Source organism: Trametes versicolor (assembly GCF_000271585.1).
Source record: "Trametes versicolor FP-101664 SS1 unplaced genomic scaffold TRAVEscaffold_4, whole genome shotgun sequence".
Classification (NCBI taxonomy): Eukaryota; Fungi; Basidiomycota; class Agaricomycetes; order Polyporales; family Polyporaceae; genus Trametes; species Trametes versicolor.
Window position 1 is genome coordinate 1,959,870 of NW_007360324.1, and position 12,086 is coordinate 1,971,955.

Here is a 12,086-nt window from a genome sequence, read left to right on the forward strand (position 1 = left end):
GACCGGCGGGGCCGCTGCCAGAAGCCGTTTTGGAGGGTTTGGGGGGTAGGCGAGAAGGCGAACTGAGAGACAAGACAGACCGAGGTCGCCTTGAACAGCGAGCAGAGAGTCCTTACCGAAGCTGAGTGACAGTGAGCACGCGTCCCACCGTTCAAGCTCCGCTTCAATCCGAGTGGCGGCAACTTCTCCCACCCGTCCCGGTCTCAACGCCTCCATCCTTCGTGCACAACTTTGCGAACTCAGATATGTTCTCATCCACCCTCGCCCATACGAACGAAACACTGCTGCGATACAGTTACCACTTGATTGCGATGCAAGCAGGCCTCCACCGGTGCCCTCTCTGGTGCAAGCGCGCGCCTGGGAGTGCCTGAGCGCGCACGCGTGGTCGCGTGGAGAGTCGCGAGAATCAAGCCTGACGTCGTCCCATCTCTCATCCTCCTCCACAAGCCTATTCAGCCCTTGCCCTTCTGGGAATTCGCACCAGTAGAGCGTATTTTGGACAGGAACTCCAGGAAGAGGAATACCGGCGTCGTCAATACACGAACTCCGTTGGACGTTGACACCGGCCGTGTAAGTACAGTCATCTGCACTTGTCTATCGTCCCGGGGAACCTCACTCTACATATACATATAGAGTTACCACATTCGCATAAGCTGCACCAAAATGAATTCGTCCACACAGACGCCTGCAGCGCCTGGAAGAGACACGTATACTGGTGCCTCTACCACCGTAGAAGTTTGTGAATGGCACGGGGCGTTAAGAACTGTACTGATGGCGTCATAGATTGACTGCCCGAACGATATCACCGGTTTGGAAAGAGTTATGTTGATCGCTCAAGGAGACCTGCAGCGATTGCTCAGGTACGCTCAATCGCATCAATCTGTTGGCTCTCCTTGATTCAGGCTGCGTTGTCCCCAGCGCTTTCTTCGCCAGAACAATCAACATCGAGTGCATATACTCCAACACTGGCCCTCGGAACTCGAGCGCATCTCCTCAAAATCCCATCAAGCAGGCACGCCAGGTCCACCTCAAGTGTGGTACACGCATTCTATGCATCGCAACTTCCTCAGTCACAGTCACTTCGCCCGAGTGCGAGAGGCTTCTGCTCGACGAACGCTTCGCCCTTGGCCAGATATTCCGACATCTCCGACGCTACCCAGACTTCGCCCTTCTGAACGTTGTCGCCGAAACTGTTAACGGCAAACGCGAACTTAGGAGAACGTACAGGCTCGAAACACTGGGCATCATGTGTGAGATCCTCGAGGTCTTCCCCGATCGTGATATGTTCTCCAGGGGAGAAGCATGGTTAAACCAGGAACCTCAAGACCAGACTCCCGCCGAATCGTAGTTGTTGAAGACCTCGGCTTGTCCGAGTGCACCGGCCGCTCGGGCCACAATGCTGCTGCTCCCACCAGAGACCCCCCTTACTCAGCTGCCTCCCACACGGACTTAGATGTACATAGAATGGTCGTGAGCACGGCTGGGCACCTTTTATACATGAGTAATAATCGTACCTGACGAGCCCGTTCTGACCGATGTCCAAGGAAACGAGAAGTTGCAGCGATGCTTCTATGTCATTGTAGATCCATGTGTGTTTCCGCGGAAAGTTGCGGGTTGCTTTAGAGCGCTGACCAGGTGAGGCCGATGTCCGCTCCTCACAACTTTGATACATTACTGACTGGTAACTGCCTTAGTGTTGCCTACCACGGAAGAACACTTTTCGAGCGCTACACCTACACAGATGCGCGGTGTGCACTTGCAAGACATGCCCGCTGAAGGAAACGAGCACCGGCCTCTGCTCGGTATTGCTCAACCCTTGCAGTCCCGTGCATCTTCAGTTACGGCAGCGCGGGCGGGATGTCCGCCTTTGCCAAGCCTACGCGCCTCAACGCCGCTACGCACAATTTACCTCCCTCGAAGCTGTGCAGATTCAAGTCGTTGATGCGCCCGCGGCCGTGGCCTCCGTGGCCCATCGGAGTCAATTGCGCTACGTACCCGCGCCATCATTGTACGTTTGTACACCGCTTGTTGGAATGGGCCCGCCGGTGTCGATCGCAAACGGGTGAGTTCAGTACTAGCCCATCAGCGCAGCAGCATTTGCGGCGAAGAAGTGTCCGCCCCACGCTCATCACCCAGCGCCCTTCTCGACATCGGAACCGCCGCAACACAGGGAAGAGGCCATTTCGCCCATCCAGGGCCCGGGGATCTTCTCACGACGCGAGGGCATTTCGCGCGAGCGTCGCAGCCGGTGCGCCGAGGCTGCATGATCTGTGCGGCTCCTGCGCTTGTGCCGCTCGCGTCGCCGAGACACAGCGAGACATCTGCAGGCGGCCGGGGCGGCGCGCAACCAGCTCGGCTGTTTGGAGTCCGTCGATGCAACGCGTCGACATCCATCGGGGACGGCGCATGGCTTGGCACGCGCGCGTAGCACCGACGCGCACTATAAAGGCGAGGCGGTAGGGGAGAGGCGAAGCACCACGTTCAGTCCCTTCCTTGGATTTCGGGCAGCTTACTCCTTCTCGCCTCTCTCTGCCTCCTTTCCTTCGGGCTTCTACTCTTCTTTTCTATTTCGCTTCTGTTCGAGGGTAGAACACAGAACGCTATGACTGGGCTGCGTCTTCTTCCTTCCTTCGCGGCGTTGGCCGTGACCGTGTCTCTCGCGCTCAACGCGTTGGCTGGAATCGGGCCTGTGCTCGACCTCACGATCTCCAACGCGGTGGTGTCGCCCGATGGTTTCTCTCGCGCGGCGGTCGTTGCGAATGACCAGGCTCCCGGGCCTCTCATCACGGGCCAGATGGGCGACCGCTTCCAGATCAATGTGGTCAACAAGCTGTCGAACCACACCATGCTTAAGTCGACCAGCATCGTGAGTATTTAATCTGGGCGTGGGGTATGGGCTGCGCTGACGCAAGTACACGCTTCGCAGCACTGGCACGGCTTCTTCCAGAAGGGCACGAACTGGGCGGACGGCCCTGCGTTCGTGAACCAGTGCCCGATTGCGACGGGGCATTCGTTCCTTTACGACTTCCAGGTCCCTGACCAAGCCGGTATGTTACTTTGGAGGGTGTCCAGGAGCGACATACTGACAGGCATGTAGGAACGTTCTGGTACCACAGCCATCTGTCTACCCAGTACTGTGACGGGTTGAGGGGTCCATTCGTCGTCTACGACCCGAATGACCCTCATGCCAGCCTCTACGATGTGGACAACGGTGAGCAGCTCCGAGCACGTATCTTCGACGTTACGCTGATATCCTGCCCAGATGACACCGTCATCACCCTCGCTGACTGGTACCATACTGCTGCCAAGCTTGGGCCAGCCTTCCCGTAAGTTCGATTGTCGATCGGTCTGTTCTCTACTCACAGACCACGGCCTGCAGTCCTGGCTCCGATGCGACGTTGATCAATGGGCTCGGCCGTACAGCGGCCACCCCCAACGCGGATCTCGCTGTCATCAGCGTCACGCATGGCAAGCGGTAAGAGCGGCTGTACCTTCCTCTTGCTCGCAGCTGCTCAAACTATATGGTTTATAGGTACCGTTTCCGCCTGGTGTCGATGTCCTGCGACCCCGCGTACACGTTCAGCATCGACGACCACTCGATGACCATCATCGAGGCGGACTCGGTCAACACAAAGCCGCTCGAGGTCGACTCGATCCAGATCTTCGCCGGCCAGCGCTACTCGTTCGTGTTGGAGGCAAACCAGGACGTCGGTAATTACTGGGTCCGCGCAGACCCTCTGTTTGGCACGACGGGCTTCGACGGTGGTATCAACTCCGCGATCTTGCGCTACGATACCGCGTCGCCCACCGAGCCGACGACGACGCAGGCTACTTCCACGAAGCCATTGAAGGAGACCGACCTTGAGCCTCTCGCTTCGATGCCGGTGGTAAGTCTGACTGGCACTTCATCTTTGATGGCATGCTCATACAGCTCTCCAGCCTGGCTCTGCTGTCTCGGGCGGTGTTGACAAGGCTATCAACTTCGCTTTCAGCTTCGTACGTGCTACTCGCGAACTTTTCCTAAGACTCGTACTGACGGTTCCCCATAGAACGGTTCCAACTTCTTCATCAACGGCGCGACCTTCCAGCCTCCCACCACCCCCGTTCTGCTGCAAATCATGAGCGGCGCCCAGGCTGCCAGCGACCTCCTCCCGTCCGGTGACGTCTACGCCCTGCCGTCGGACTCGACCATCGAGCTCTCGTTCCCCGCGACTACTGGTGCTCCCGGTGCCCCCCACCCCTTCCACTTGCACGGTGTAGGTTATCGTATTTTTGTTCCATTTGACCCCATACTGACAACCACATAGCACACCTTCGCTGTCGTGCGCAGCGCAGGCAGCACTGAGTACAACTACGACAACCCGATCTGGCGCGACGTCGTCAGCACTGGTACCCCTGCAGCGGGCGACAACGTCACCATTCGCTTCAGGGTGAGTTGCTATCATTATCCCCTCCCGTGTAATCGGTCGCTGACAGTCCTGCAGACTGACAACCCTGGTCCGTGGTTCCTCCACTGCCACATCGACTTCCACTTGGAGGCCGGCTTCGCCGTGGTCATGGCTGAAGACATCCCCGACACCAAGGCCGACAACCCTGTCCCCCGTGAGTACATTTTCCCGGCCCCGTCAAAATCTGCGCTGACCGGGTACCGTTACAGAGGCGTGGTCGGACCTTTGCCCCATCTACGACGCCCTCGACGCTGACGACCAGTGAACACGCCTCATGAGATCGTCAACGCTTCCTCAATCATTGACTTACCGACTTGCTATTTCTAACGCCCTATTTGCGAACCCCCGCTCTCCCCTCTCTCACACTACGGTCTCTTCGTGAACATGGACTTGCATGGACTTTGGATTGTAGAAAGTTTACACAGCTGTATAGTCGAATTATCACCGTAATACATGGTAGTGCCGTTGGCCTTTACCTCAATTGCTATCGGAACCCATTGATTCTCAAGTCCTTCGCGACTCGAGACTTGGCGCCGAGCCCTCGTCTACCGCGATGTGACGCGCGCGATACGTGAATGTGACTGATCGCGTTCCATTACTCAAACGCGTCGGCCGTGAGCTTGCTCCGTTACTCTCGACCACCACCATCTCCCGCTCTCTCACCCACCTTCTCTGCACCATGACGGCAGACTACAGACTACAGTCTCTTGATGATCCGACGGCGGTCATCCAAGAGCTCTACCGCGCCCATCCAAACCCGGACGGTTTCCCTCGCCTCGTGGCTGAGCACTTCCAAAAACTCTTCGAGAGCCCGAACATGTTCAAACGCGTACGCACACATAACATACACCAAATTTCCCAAATTGAATTCATGGTGCTTCTAGATTCCTATACTCGATGTCCGACGGCCCCCAGAGTCCCACAGGGATCGCGCAGTCGTTCGCTTCCGCGCGATGGTGCAAGACACATCCCTCTCTACGGAGATGTATCTCTCCAAATTCTCGGATGGCAGCTGCGGCGGCTGGGGGATATACGAGACCGAAGGAGGGAGCAGCTCGAGCTCCCCAGATGTGGAATACACGAACTTACGGGAGTGCAGTGTCCTCTGGGCAACTAGCGTTCCTGCGGAGTCGAAATGGTGTGCGGATGAACTCAATGGTCTCAGAACGGGTGAGCACACAGTATAGAGACTCCTGCGGTCCCCCACTCACATCTTTCCGTAGTACCAGACGATTCTTTATATGTTCCGCCGTCTGCGACGGTCTCTCCGCGGTCCTACAAATATCCTCATGCAGAGACTGGGCACGTCGGAGTACAAGTGAAGGTGGGATTGCTTCAGAAAGAGTTCCACTGTGCCATTGACTCCTAGCTACCATTAGCTATATGACAGAGAAGGCACGGAGTCCTACAAATCTACCGAAATCGTCACATTCGTCGGGATCCTGTCATCCGAGCCGTACGTTCTTGTTTTTGAGGCAGATGGCGCATAATTCATAAATTGCGCCACTAGATGCAGCTTGGAACAAACGAGCGCACCACCGTCGGACGCACCAACGCTACACGTCCTCTTTACGCAATCACACAGCCCGACCTTTGTCGACCGCCCATTTCCTCGAAAAGAGAGGCCTGCGCAGAATGTGCATGTCGTCAGCAGCGCGGATTCGCAATCATCGCCGCGTGCCGCAGAGGACAACGCGCAAGTCCGGGAGGAACTCATCTCATGGATCGCGGATGAGGCTCTTGGAGGCGACCGAGTCGCCGCAGAATGGGTGCTTATGTCTTGCATCTCCAAAGTGTAAGCGACGAATGATTTCATGGAAGCCGTTGTTCTAATATAGCCATGTAGACAATCTCGCCACCCACCCCTGCACCCACCCTCGCTCACCATCTCCCGGTTTCCGTCGCCTCCTCCCGTGCCGACGACCACCGTAACCACATCATCACCCACACCTACACTATCTGCTGTTCTCCAACTGCTCCTACCCCTAATCCACACACTGCCCCTTTCACTCGACACTCTGAATAAGAGCCACTTCGTGCCGGAGAGCAAGGATGAGGACCTGCATGCAGGTGTGCTGCAGCTTCCCCAAGGGACGGTGCTTCTCGTTACCGAGGGTGATGTGACTGAAGGCCAGCTTCTAGAACGCGGTACGTTGCATAAACCCTCTCAGTCATCCAGCCTACCTTAATCGAAACTCTGCAGGGGTAATGAACGTGCGCGCCCTACAGGACGTGATGGACGCACAGACACTGCCATACGTCTTCCCGTTCAGCCAGTTTTCGTTCCCGACGGACGTCAGCTGCATTGTCCTAAGCGAAGGTCACAAGAGCGCATTCTTCAGAACCGACCTGAATGTTCCGCTGCGTGCCCCTACGACCCCGGCTACGATATCGGCCCTGTACAAACCCACGGACGAGGTGAAGTTGCCGTCGGCGGATAAGCTCGCGGCGTTCCGAGATGTGGTGGTCGGCGCGAGGGGTGGGAGGGTGCAAGTTCCAGAAGCAACGTCTGAGGTACGTGCTTCAATTTAACCTGTTGCGTCGTACGGGACTAAGGGTTGATGGAACATGCAGCATATACAAAACGAATTCGTGAGCGAGCGACGAGAAGATAGGAGCTTGACTGCCGAAGACCTCATTCGCAGGATGTCGGTCGCGAAGTACGTGCTACAATATCTTCTACTTGCCAGCTACTGATGTACATGCAGACTGTATGCACTCTCCTTGCACGAACCGTCGCTGAGCGTAGAGACGTGGCAACGGGCGAAGGCGTTCGATGATCAGCGCAGAGCGTCGGTGGCATAAGCCATATACCGACGCATTTAAACTAACAATTTGGTGCCCGCCAATGTACAACCTGTCTAATCTGTACTTCTTGTTTGTCGTATCTGCAACCATCTCTCCGTATTCTTCGTCATTCAGGGTTTTCCGAGCCCGTGCTTGTCCGCCTCCATCCACACGTCCGACAGTTCCCGGACGACCTTGCGCAGGAGCTCTCCCACGGCGTTGGCGTCCTTGCCGCTCCCTTCCAGGTAGTACTTGATCTGGTGTACCTCTCAGTAACCAAAATCGCCCCTCATCTATCGCTTACGCACCTTTGGCTCTGTCCCGCTCGTCCTATACACAAATCACGCAAACATCAGCAACATGGAATCCTAGCTGAAAACGGGCCTCCTCTCGCACGCACCTCGTCGTGAGCGTGATCTTCGACCCGTCTTTTACGTTCTCCGCACGGAACTGGATCATGTGCCCGGACGAGAGCGGGAGCTCCGGCTTGTAGCTCGGCGCGTTCCCGCTGTCGTACCCGACGGTGAGGTCGCGCACGCGCGTCACGGCGAGCCCGCCGAGCGTCGACGGGTAGTGCGGCGTGCCGCCCGGGGCGGTGCGCCCGTCGTAGTTGCGCAAGCGGGCGAAGATGGAGTCGATGGTGGGCGGGTCGGTGCAGATGAAGTAGGAGTTGCTGGTCTGCGTGCGTGGATGCGGATGTTAGCTGTTGTATCGGCGAACTGGTGGGGGGCGGGTTTACCTGGAAGTAGCCGTAGCTGCGAGAGGGGTTCGTCAGAAGGCATGTTGGGTATGAGTGCAGGGCGTGAATTTGCGTACCGTTCATATAGCTCCTTCAGGTGGGTGCTCGCGGTCTTGCCTGCCTTCTGTAGCGTGACGACGAACTCCGCGAACATGAGCTGTCGCGATCCGTGAGATGTCAGCGGGCCAGTGGGGAATGTGGTAGATGACTGACCGACGCCGCGACGCCGTCCTTGTCGCGCAGTAGAGAGCCGAACATGAACCCTATGGCTTCTTCGTAGCCGAAGGGTACCTCATAACCCTCTTGTTCCAGCGTCAGCGCCGTGTTGCCGATGTACTTAAAGCCTGCCGGTTGACGTTTCCATTAGAGCCAATGGGGCACGGGTAGGGTAGCATACTCGCCAGTGAGGCATTCGGCGAACTTGAAGCCCTCGGCGTGTGCAATTGCCTCGATCATCTTCGAGCTTACGGTAGAAGCGACCATAGCGAGCTTGGCTAGAGGAGTATGAGACATCGGCCAACCTGTCAAGATGTGGGCGATTTACAGAGTGGCTTCCCGGAAGCCTTGTACTTCTCCAGGCATGCGCTGGCGAAGAGCGTCCCCAGCTGGTCGCCCGTGAACTGGATCCATTTCCCGTCAGGCCTACAAGACCTCATGAGCAACTGTGACGCAGAGGAGATGGCAAATGGCAAATGGCCTACCCTTTCTCTGCAGCCGCAAAGCGGTCCGAGTCGGGATCTTGGGCTAGGATGTAGTCCGCACCGGCTTCGTTTGCGGTCGCGATGGCGAGGTCCTGCGAAAGATAAGTACCGTTCCCGGGTTGAGTCTACCTGTTTTGCACATACCAATGCCCCTAGCCACGATCGAAATCAGTAAGCATATAGTATATTTTGAGAACTAGAGGAGTCACACCCTTTTCTTCCGGGTTCGGGAACTTGACAGTAGGGAACTCAGGGTCTGGTTTCTGCTGGGCCACCACGGGGATGTACTTTGCCAGACCGAACAACTCGAACGCTTTGGACATAGCGGGGTCGCTGACTCCGTGCATGGAGGTGTTCACGAACTTCAGCGTTGTCTGTGCGTTGAGCGATCTGTAGCAATAGTAAGCATGTCGATTAGCCGTAACCTTCATCATGACAATGCTCACTTGTAGAGGCACAGCGAGCTGATGTACTCGAAATATGCCGACTCGTCGTACTTTCGGAGTAACGGCGAGCTCGCCAAGCTCTCGATGTTGAGCGAGCGCAGTTCCCGCTGCTCCCGGATAGATGCTGATATGCCCTTGTCATGGGGCTCGATAATCTAGGATGTCTTGTCAGCGCAGAACTGGCATTTTGCACAGAGCGCAATATGCTGACCTGAACAGCGTTTTCCCAGTAAACCTTGTAACCATTGTCTTGCTAAACCAAAATTCAGTAGCTTCCAGACTGGAGGGATAAAACTCTCAATCACCTTCGGATTATGGCTAGCTATTGTGATAGCGAATGTCTTGTCAACATAAGACCGCGATGAAGCGCAGACTGACACTAACCGGTGATCATTACACCGCAAGCCGCATTCTTCGATTTGACAGTGAAAGGAACTCTGCATACGTGAGATTAGTCTGCACGGTTCCATTATGTATTCGTAACCCACATAGGTGTATGAACCACTCCATCATGGAAGTACGCCGGTACTCCCTGATCAATGAAGGCCGCCGCGGTCAACTTGGCCCACTTCTCGGAGTGGTGACGGTGATCGTGCCCAACCACCACGCCACGGGAGCGGGCGTCCTTGACGTTCTTTACGACATATGCGCATAGTCCCTGTGGTGAATAGTCAGTCTACTCCCTCCAAAGATGTCTGGTGCGCACACGCCTGGGAGGCTTGGATTATGATCAGATCGTTCATGCGAGCCCAGCCGGATTCCATTCTTCCGCGTAGACCTGCTTGCAGTGAGATGATGTATCCCATGCCGAGCAAGGGCGGACAGTACCTGCCGTTCCGAACTCGATCCTTGGGCTATGTTGTGAGATGAGAAGGATTAGCTTCTGCCACCTCTCATGCGTTATGCATGTTCGCGGCACCTCATGCGTTTCTGAAGCTCCGAGGTATTGCCATCATCAACAAGTTTCTGTATCTCGGACCTTGTCTCCTCGTTCTGGGGGTGAACCGGTTTGTTAACCTGCTCGCGCTGAGATCAGCTCGACGAAAGGATGCTTACAGGATCTAGGTGAAGCCATTGATCAACGAGACTCTTGAGTTCGGGATCCATTGTCAGAAATATGGTGTAGGGGCCTCCGGAGATATGACTGAAATCAGTGGTCCACAACTTATGCTGTGAAGTGTCTACTACCACTTGGGGGTTTCTGAACAAGATGGGACTTCCATATCGAGACGCGCGCTCAGGAAGCTTCCTCGTCATCGACCGGTCTAGGCCATCATTAGACGCCCATGCTATTGCAGCACCTGCTGAGTGCTGCTAGCGAGTTCTCTAGTCGTACTTCGCGCATCGTACTGTTGGGGAGCCCGTGGCCTCGATGTTTCGCGGAGATATACAGAATATTATACGCTATCCAGACCTTCGACAGATGAGGTCACGTCAATATTGTACGGAAAGTTGGGAGCCTGCAACTCGAGCTCAATCGTCTCCACAACCTTGTCTCGGAGGTCCCTCGCGATGACAAAGAACACGTCCAGCGAATCGTCGGTCGCGCTGTCTTCGCCTTGACTCTTTCCGGCTGTTGAAGCCGGGTTTGAGCGAAATACCCTAAGGTAGCGATCGGTGAGGCCGGACGTGTGGAATCGTGTGGCATGAGGGTAGCCGAAATGCGCCGATCTCCAGTTAATCCTATGGCGTTACAGCATGATATAGTGAGGATTATACATTATGTGATTTATAGGAGACGTACGACGCGTTCGAGTTCACAGACAGCTTCTCAGGAGTCGATGTGAAGAGCCAGGTGCGATCGCCATTGACGGCCGATAGCATCAACGTACTTGCAACCGCCATGTACTCCTCCACAAAGGCGGGGGTTCTGCAACGCGAGAGAGTATTGCGGATGGCAACTGCAGTATTAAAGAGGCTCGCGGAAACCGTCCCCAGGGTGGTGGGTACCTGGAGGAAATTTCAGCCCGTCGGAAGTCTCGTCGTCAATCACTATGCCACTCACAATGTAGATTGCGTTGCCAGCCACTCTCGGGCTGTCTACGACAGCAGGAACGTCGCGGTACTATCCAGGTTGTACTAAATGAGCAGCGAACAAGATTGACACAGAAACCCGAGACATACGCTTGCTGCGTTCGTAATACGCGTGATTGGCCCCCCCGCTGAGTGGCGGTTGAGAACATTCACGACATATGCTGTCAAAACATCTTGCGCCGACAGGACGGTGGTCGTCCCTTCCATGACCGACATAGTGTGCTCCTTGAGTCGCCGAAGACGGCCACCTGGGAACTTGAAGCTGACCCAAGAGGTATCCTGGTTTATGTTGGCGTACCGTTGCCCGAGCTCCGAATTCGGACATGTATTGGTCAGGTGGGGCATCAGCGGAGAATACTGAGCATTGAGGATGGGTGTCGGGCTTCGGAAGCTTCTTTTAGTGAACGTAGGCGGGGGGAGCTGAGCAACGTCGTGTCCTTGATATTGTTCAGATAGACAATGCATGAACCGTTGGAGGACGGTAGCATCCCCTGCGCGAGCATAGATCGGTCAGTGAAAGATCCGCTCATTAGCAAACTTCGAGATGCATACCTAAAGTATGATGCCAGGATACCCCGAGCGCAGTCTCGTCTGTAGCGAAAGTGATCTTAAACAACAATAGACGGGACTCCTCTTCCCCGTCCGGCACAGACTCATGATAGTGAGCGACCGCCTGTTTGGAGGCAGAGAACAGGCGGAGGTTCCGTTGCAACACCCAGTCGTCGCTAATCCCCACTGACACACTCTCTGTTTCTGCAATTTCTAGAGGTACGGCCGCATTGGACAATGCGATCTATTGAGCGATCAGAACCCACAGATTGTAAGGCCTTGCCACCCCCCAACCGAGCGATACGCACCTGCCACTCTTCGCCACATCTGACGAGGTGACCTGCAGCGTGTGGGTATAACTGCAAGGTATCGGACAGCGCTG

At 55.8% G+C, this 12,086-nt stretch overlaps 6 protein-coding genes across 6 annotated transcripts; 3 read left to right on the plus strand and 3 right to left on the minus strand.

The window, feature by feature from the left end:
- Nucleotides 1-396: 396 nt before the first annotated feature.
- Nucleotides 397-1,704, plus strand: TRAVEDRAFT_165630 (uncharacterized protein). Its single transcript, XM_008038706.1, has 6 exons — nucleotides 397-570; nucleotides 634-735; nucleotides 784-860; nucleotides 919-1,470; nucleotides 1,545-1,635; nucleotides 1,695-1,704. The coding sequence occupies exons 2-4, from the start codon at nucleotides 664-666 to the stop codon at nucleotides 1,346-1,348; spliced, it is 579 nt and encodes a 192-aa protein (XP_008036897.1). The 5' UTR covers nucleotides 397-570; nucleotides 634-663; the 3' UTR covers nucleotides 1,349-1,470; nucleotides 1,545-1,635; nucleotides 1,695-1,704.
- Nucleotides 1,705-2,566: 862 nt separating this feature from the next.
- TvLac2 (phenoloxidase) lies at nucleotides 2,567-4,788 on the plus strand. The gene is made up of 11 exons (XM_008038707.1): nucleotides 2,567-2,866; nucleotides 2,927-3,047; nucleotides 3,098-3,211; nucleotides 3,263-3,326; nucleotides 3,380-3,475; nucleotides 3,533-3,887; nucleotides 3,940-3,996; nucleotides 4,050-4,256; nucleotides 4,308-4,430; nucleotides 4,485-4,602; nucleotides 4,658-4,788. Exons 1-11 carry the CDS (start codon nucleotides 2,603-2,605, stop codon nucleotides 4,711-4,713), a joined length of 1,575 nt encoding a protein of 524 aa, XP_008036898.1. The 5' UTR covers nucleotides 2,567-2,602; the 3' UTR covers nucleotides 4,714-4,788.
- A 357-nt stretch (nucleotides 4,789-5,145) lies between these two features.
- TRAVEDRAFT_28177 (uncharacterized protein) lies at nucleotides 5,146-6,672 on the plus strand. Its single transcript, XM_008037935.1, has 7 exons — nucleotides 5,146-5,277; nucleotides 5,333-5,618; nucleotides 5,672-5,772; nucleotides 5,828-5,904; nucleotides 5,959-6,243; nucleotides 6,295-6,596; nucleotides 6,652-6,672. The coding sequence occupies exons 5-6, from the start codon at nucleotides 6,214-6,216 to the stop codon at nucleotides 6,472-6,474; spliced, it is 210 nt and encodes a 69-aa protein (XP_008036126.1). The 5' UTR covers nucleotides 5,146-5,277; nucleotides 5,333-5,618; nucleotides 5,672-5,772; nucleotides 5,828-5,904; nucleotides 5,959-6,213; the 3' UTR covers nucleotides 6,475-6,596; nucleotides 6,652-6,672.
- A 216-nt stretch (nucleotides 6,673-6,888) lies between these two features.
- TRAVEDRAFT_146233 (phosphoglucomutase first 3 domain-containing protein) lies at nucleotides 6,889-10,293 on the minus strand. The gene is made up of 22 exons (XM_008038708.1): nucleotides 10,178-10,293; nucleotides 10,041-10,114; nucleotides 9,950-9,975; nucleotides 9,802-9,902; nucleotides 9,610-9,779; nucleotides 9,506-9,558; nucleotides 9,427-9,443; nucleotides 9,333-9,374; nucleotides 9,122-9,276; nucleotides 8,887-9,065; nucleotides 8,820-8,827; nucleotides 8,676-8,767; nucleotides 8,519-8,616; nucleotides 8,376-8,468; nucleotides 8,188-8,318; nucleotides 8,052-8,131; nucleotides 7,975-7,990; nucleotides 7,636-7,913; nucleotides 7,544-7,565; nucleotides 7,157-7,492; nucleotides 7,023-7,108; nucleotides 6,889-6,962 (listed from the first exon to the last, which is right to left on the minus strand). Exons 1-20 carry the CDS (start codon nucleotides 10,226-10,228, stop codon nucleotides 7,367-7,369), a joined length of 1,812 nt encoding a protein of 603 aa, XP_008036899.1. The 5' UTR covers nucleotides 10,229-10,293; the 3' UTR covers nucleotides 6,889-6,962; nucleotides 7,023-7,108; nucleotides 7,157-7,366.
- Nucleotides 10,294-10,834: 541 nt separating this feature from the next.
- Nucleotides 10,835-11,500, minus strand: TRAVEDRAFT_120681 (uncharacterized protein; the record flags this gene model as incomplete). Its single annotated transcript, XM_008038709.1, has 3 exons — nucleotides 10,835-11,071; nucleotides 11,127-11,186; nucleotides 11,246-11,500. 3 exons carry the CDS (start codon nucleotides 11,498-11,500, stop codon nucleotides 10,835-10,837), a joined length of 552 nt encoding a protein of 183 aa, XP_008036900.1.
- Nucleotides 11,501-11,503: 3 nt separating this feature from the next.
- On the minus strand, nucleotides 11,504-11,942 carry TRAVEDRAFT_105929 (uncharacterized protein; the record flags this gene model as incomplete). The annotated part of the gene is made up of 2 exons (XM_008038710.1): nucleotides 11,504-11,646; nucleotides 11,708-11,942. Coding segments are annotated over 2 exons (378 nt in total), but the record flags the coding sequence as incomplete, so codon positions are not given.
- Nucleotides 11,943-12,086: the final 144 nt, after the last annotated feature.

Coding starts and splice junctions, on each gene's coding strand:
- TvLac2 (XM_008038707.1), top strand. CDS start 2,603: ATGACTGGGCTGCGTCTTCTTCCTTCCTTCGCGGCGTTGGCCGTGACC. Junction 3,997..4,049: donor TCAACTTCGCTTTCAGCTTC/GTACGTGCTACT, acceptor GGTTCCCCATAG/AACGGTTCCAACTTCTTCAT. Junction 4,257..4,307: donor ACCCCTTCCACTTGCACGGT/GTAGGTTATCGT, acceptor ACAACCACATAG/CACACCTTCGCTGTCGTGCG.
- TRAVEDRAFT_165630 (XM_008038706.1), top strand. CDS start 664: ATGAATTCGTCCACACAGACGCCTGCAGCGCCTGGAAGAGACACGTAT. Junction 736..783: donor GTGCCTCTACCACCGTAGAA/GTTTGTGAATGG, acceptor ATGGCGTCATAG/ATTGACTGCCCGAACGATAT. Junction 861..918: donor GACCTGCAGCGATTGCTCAG/GTACGCTCAATC, acceptor CGTTGTCCCCAG/CGCTTTCTTCGCCAGAACAA.
- TRAVEDRAFT_146233 (XM_008038708.1), bottom strand. CDS start 10,228: ATGGATCCCGAACTCAAGAGTCTCGTTGATCAATGGCTTCACCTAGAT. Junction 9,903..9,949: donor GATCGAGTTCGGAACGGCAG/GTACTGTCCGCC, acceptor TCTCACTGCAAG/CAGGTCTACGCGGAAGAATG. Junction 8,469..8,518: donor GGCTTCCGGGAAGCCACTCT/GTAAATCGCCCA, acceptor ATACTCCTCTAG/CCAAGCTCGCTATGGTCGCT.
- TRAVEDRAFT_28177 (XM_008037935.1), top strand. CDS start 6,214: ATGGGTGCTTATGTCTTGCATCTCCAAAGT. Junction 6,244..6,294: donor ATGTCTTGCATCTCCAAAGT/GTAAGCGACGAA, acceptor ATAGCCATGTAG/ACAATCTCGCCACCCACCCC.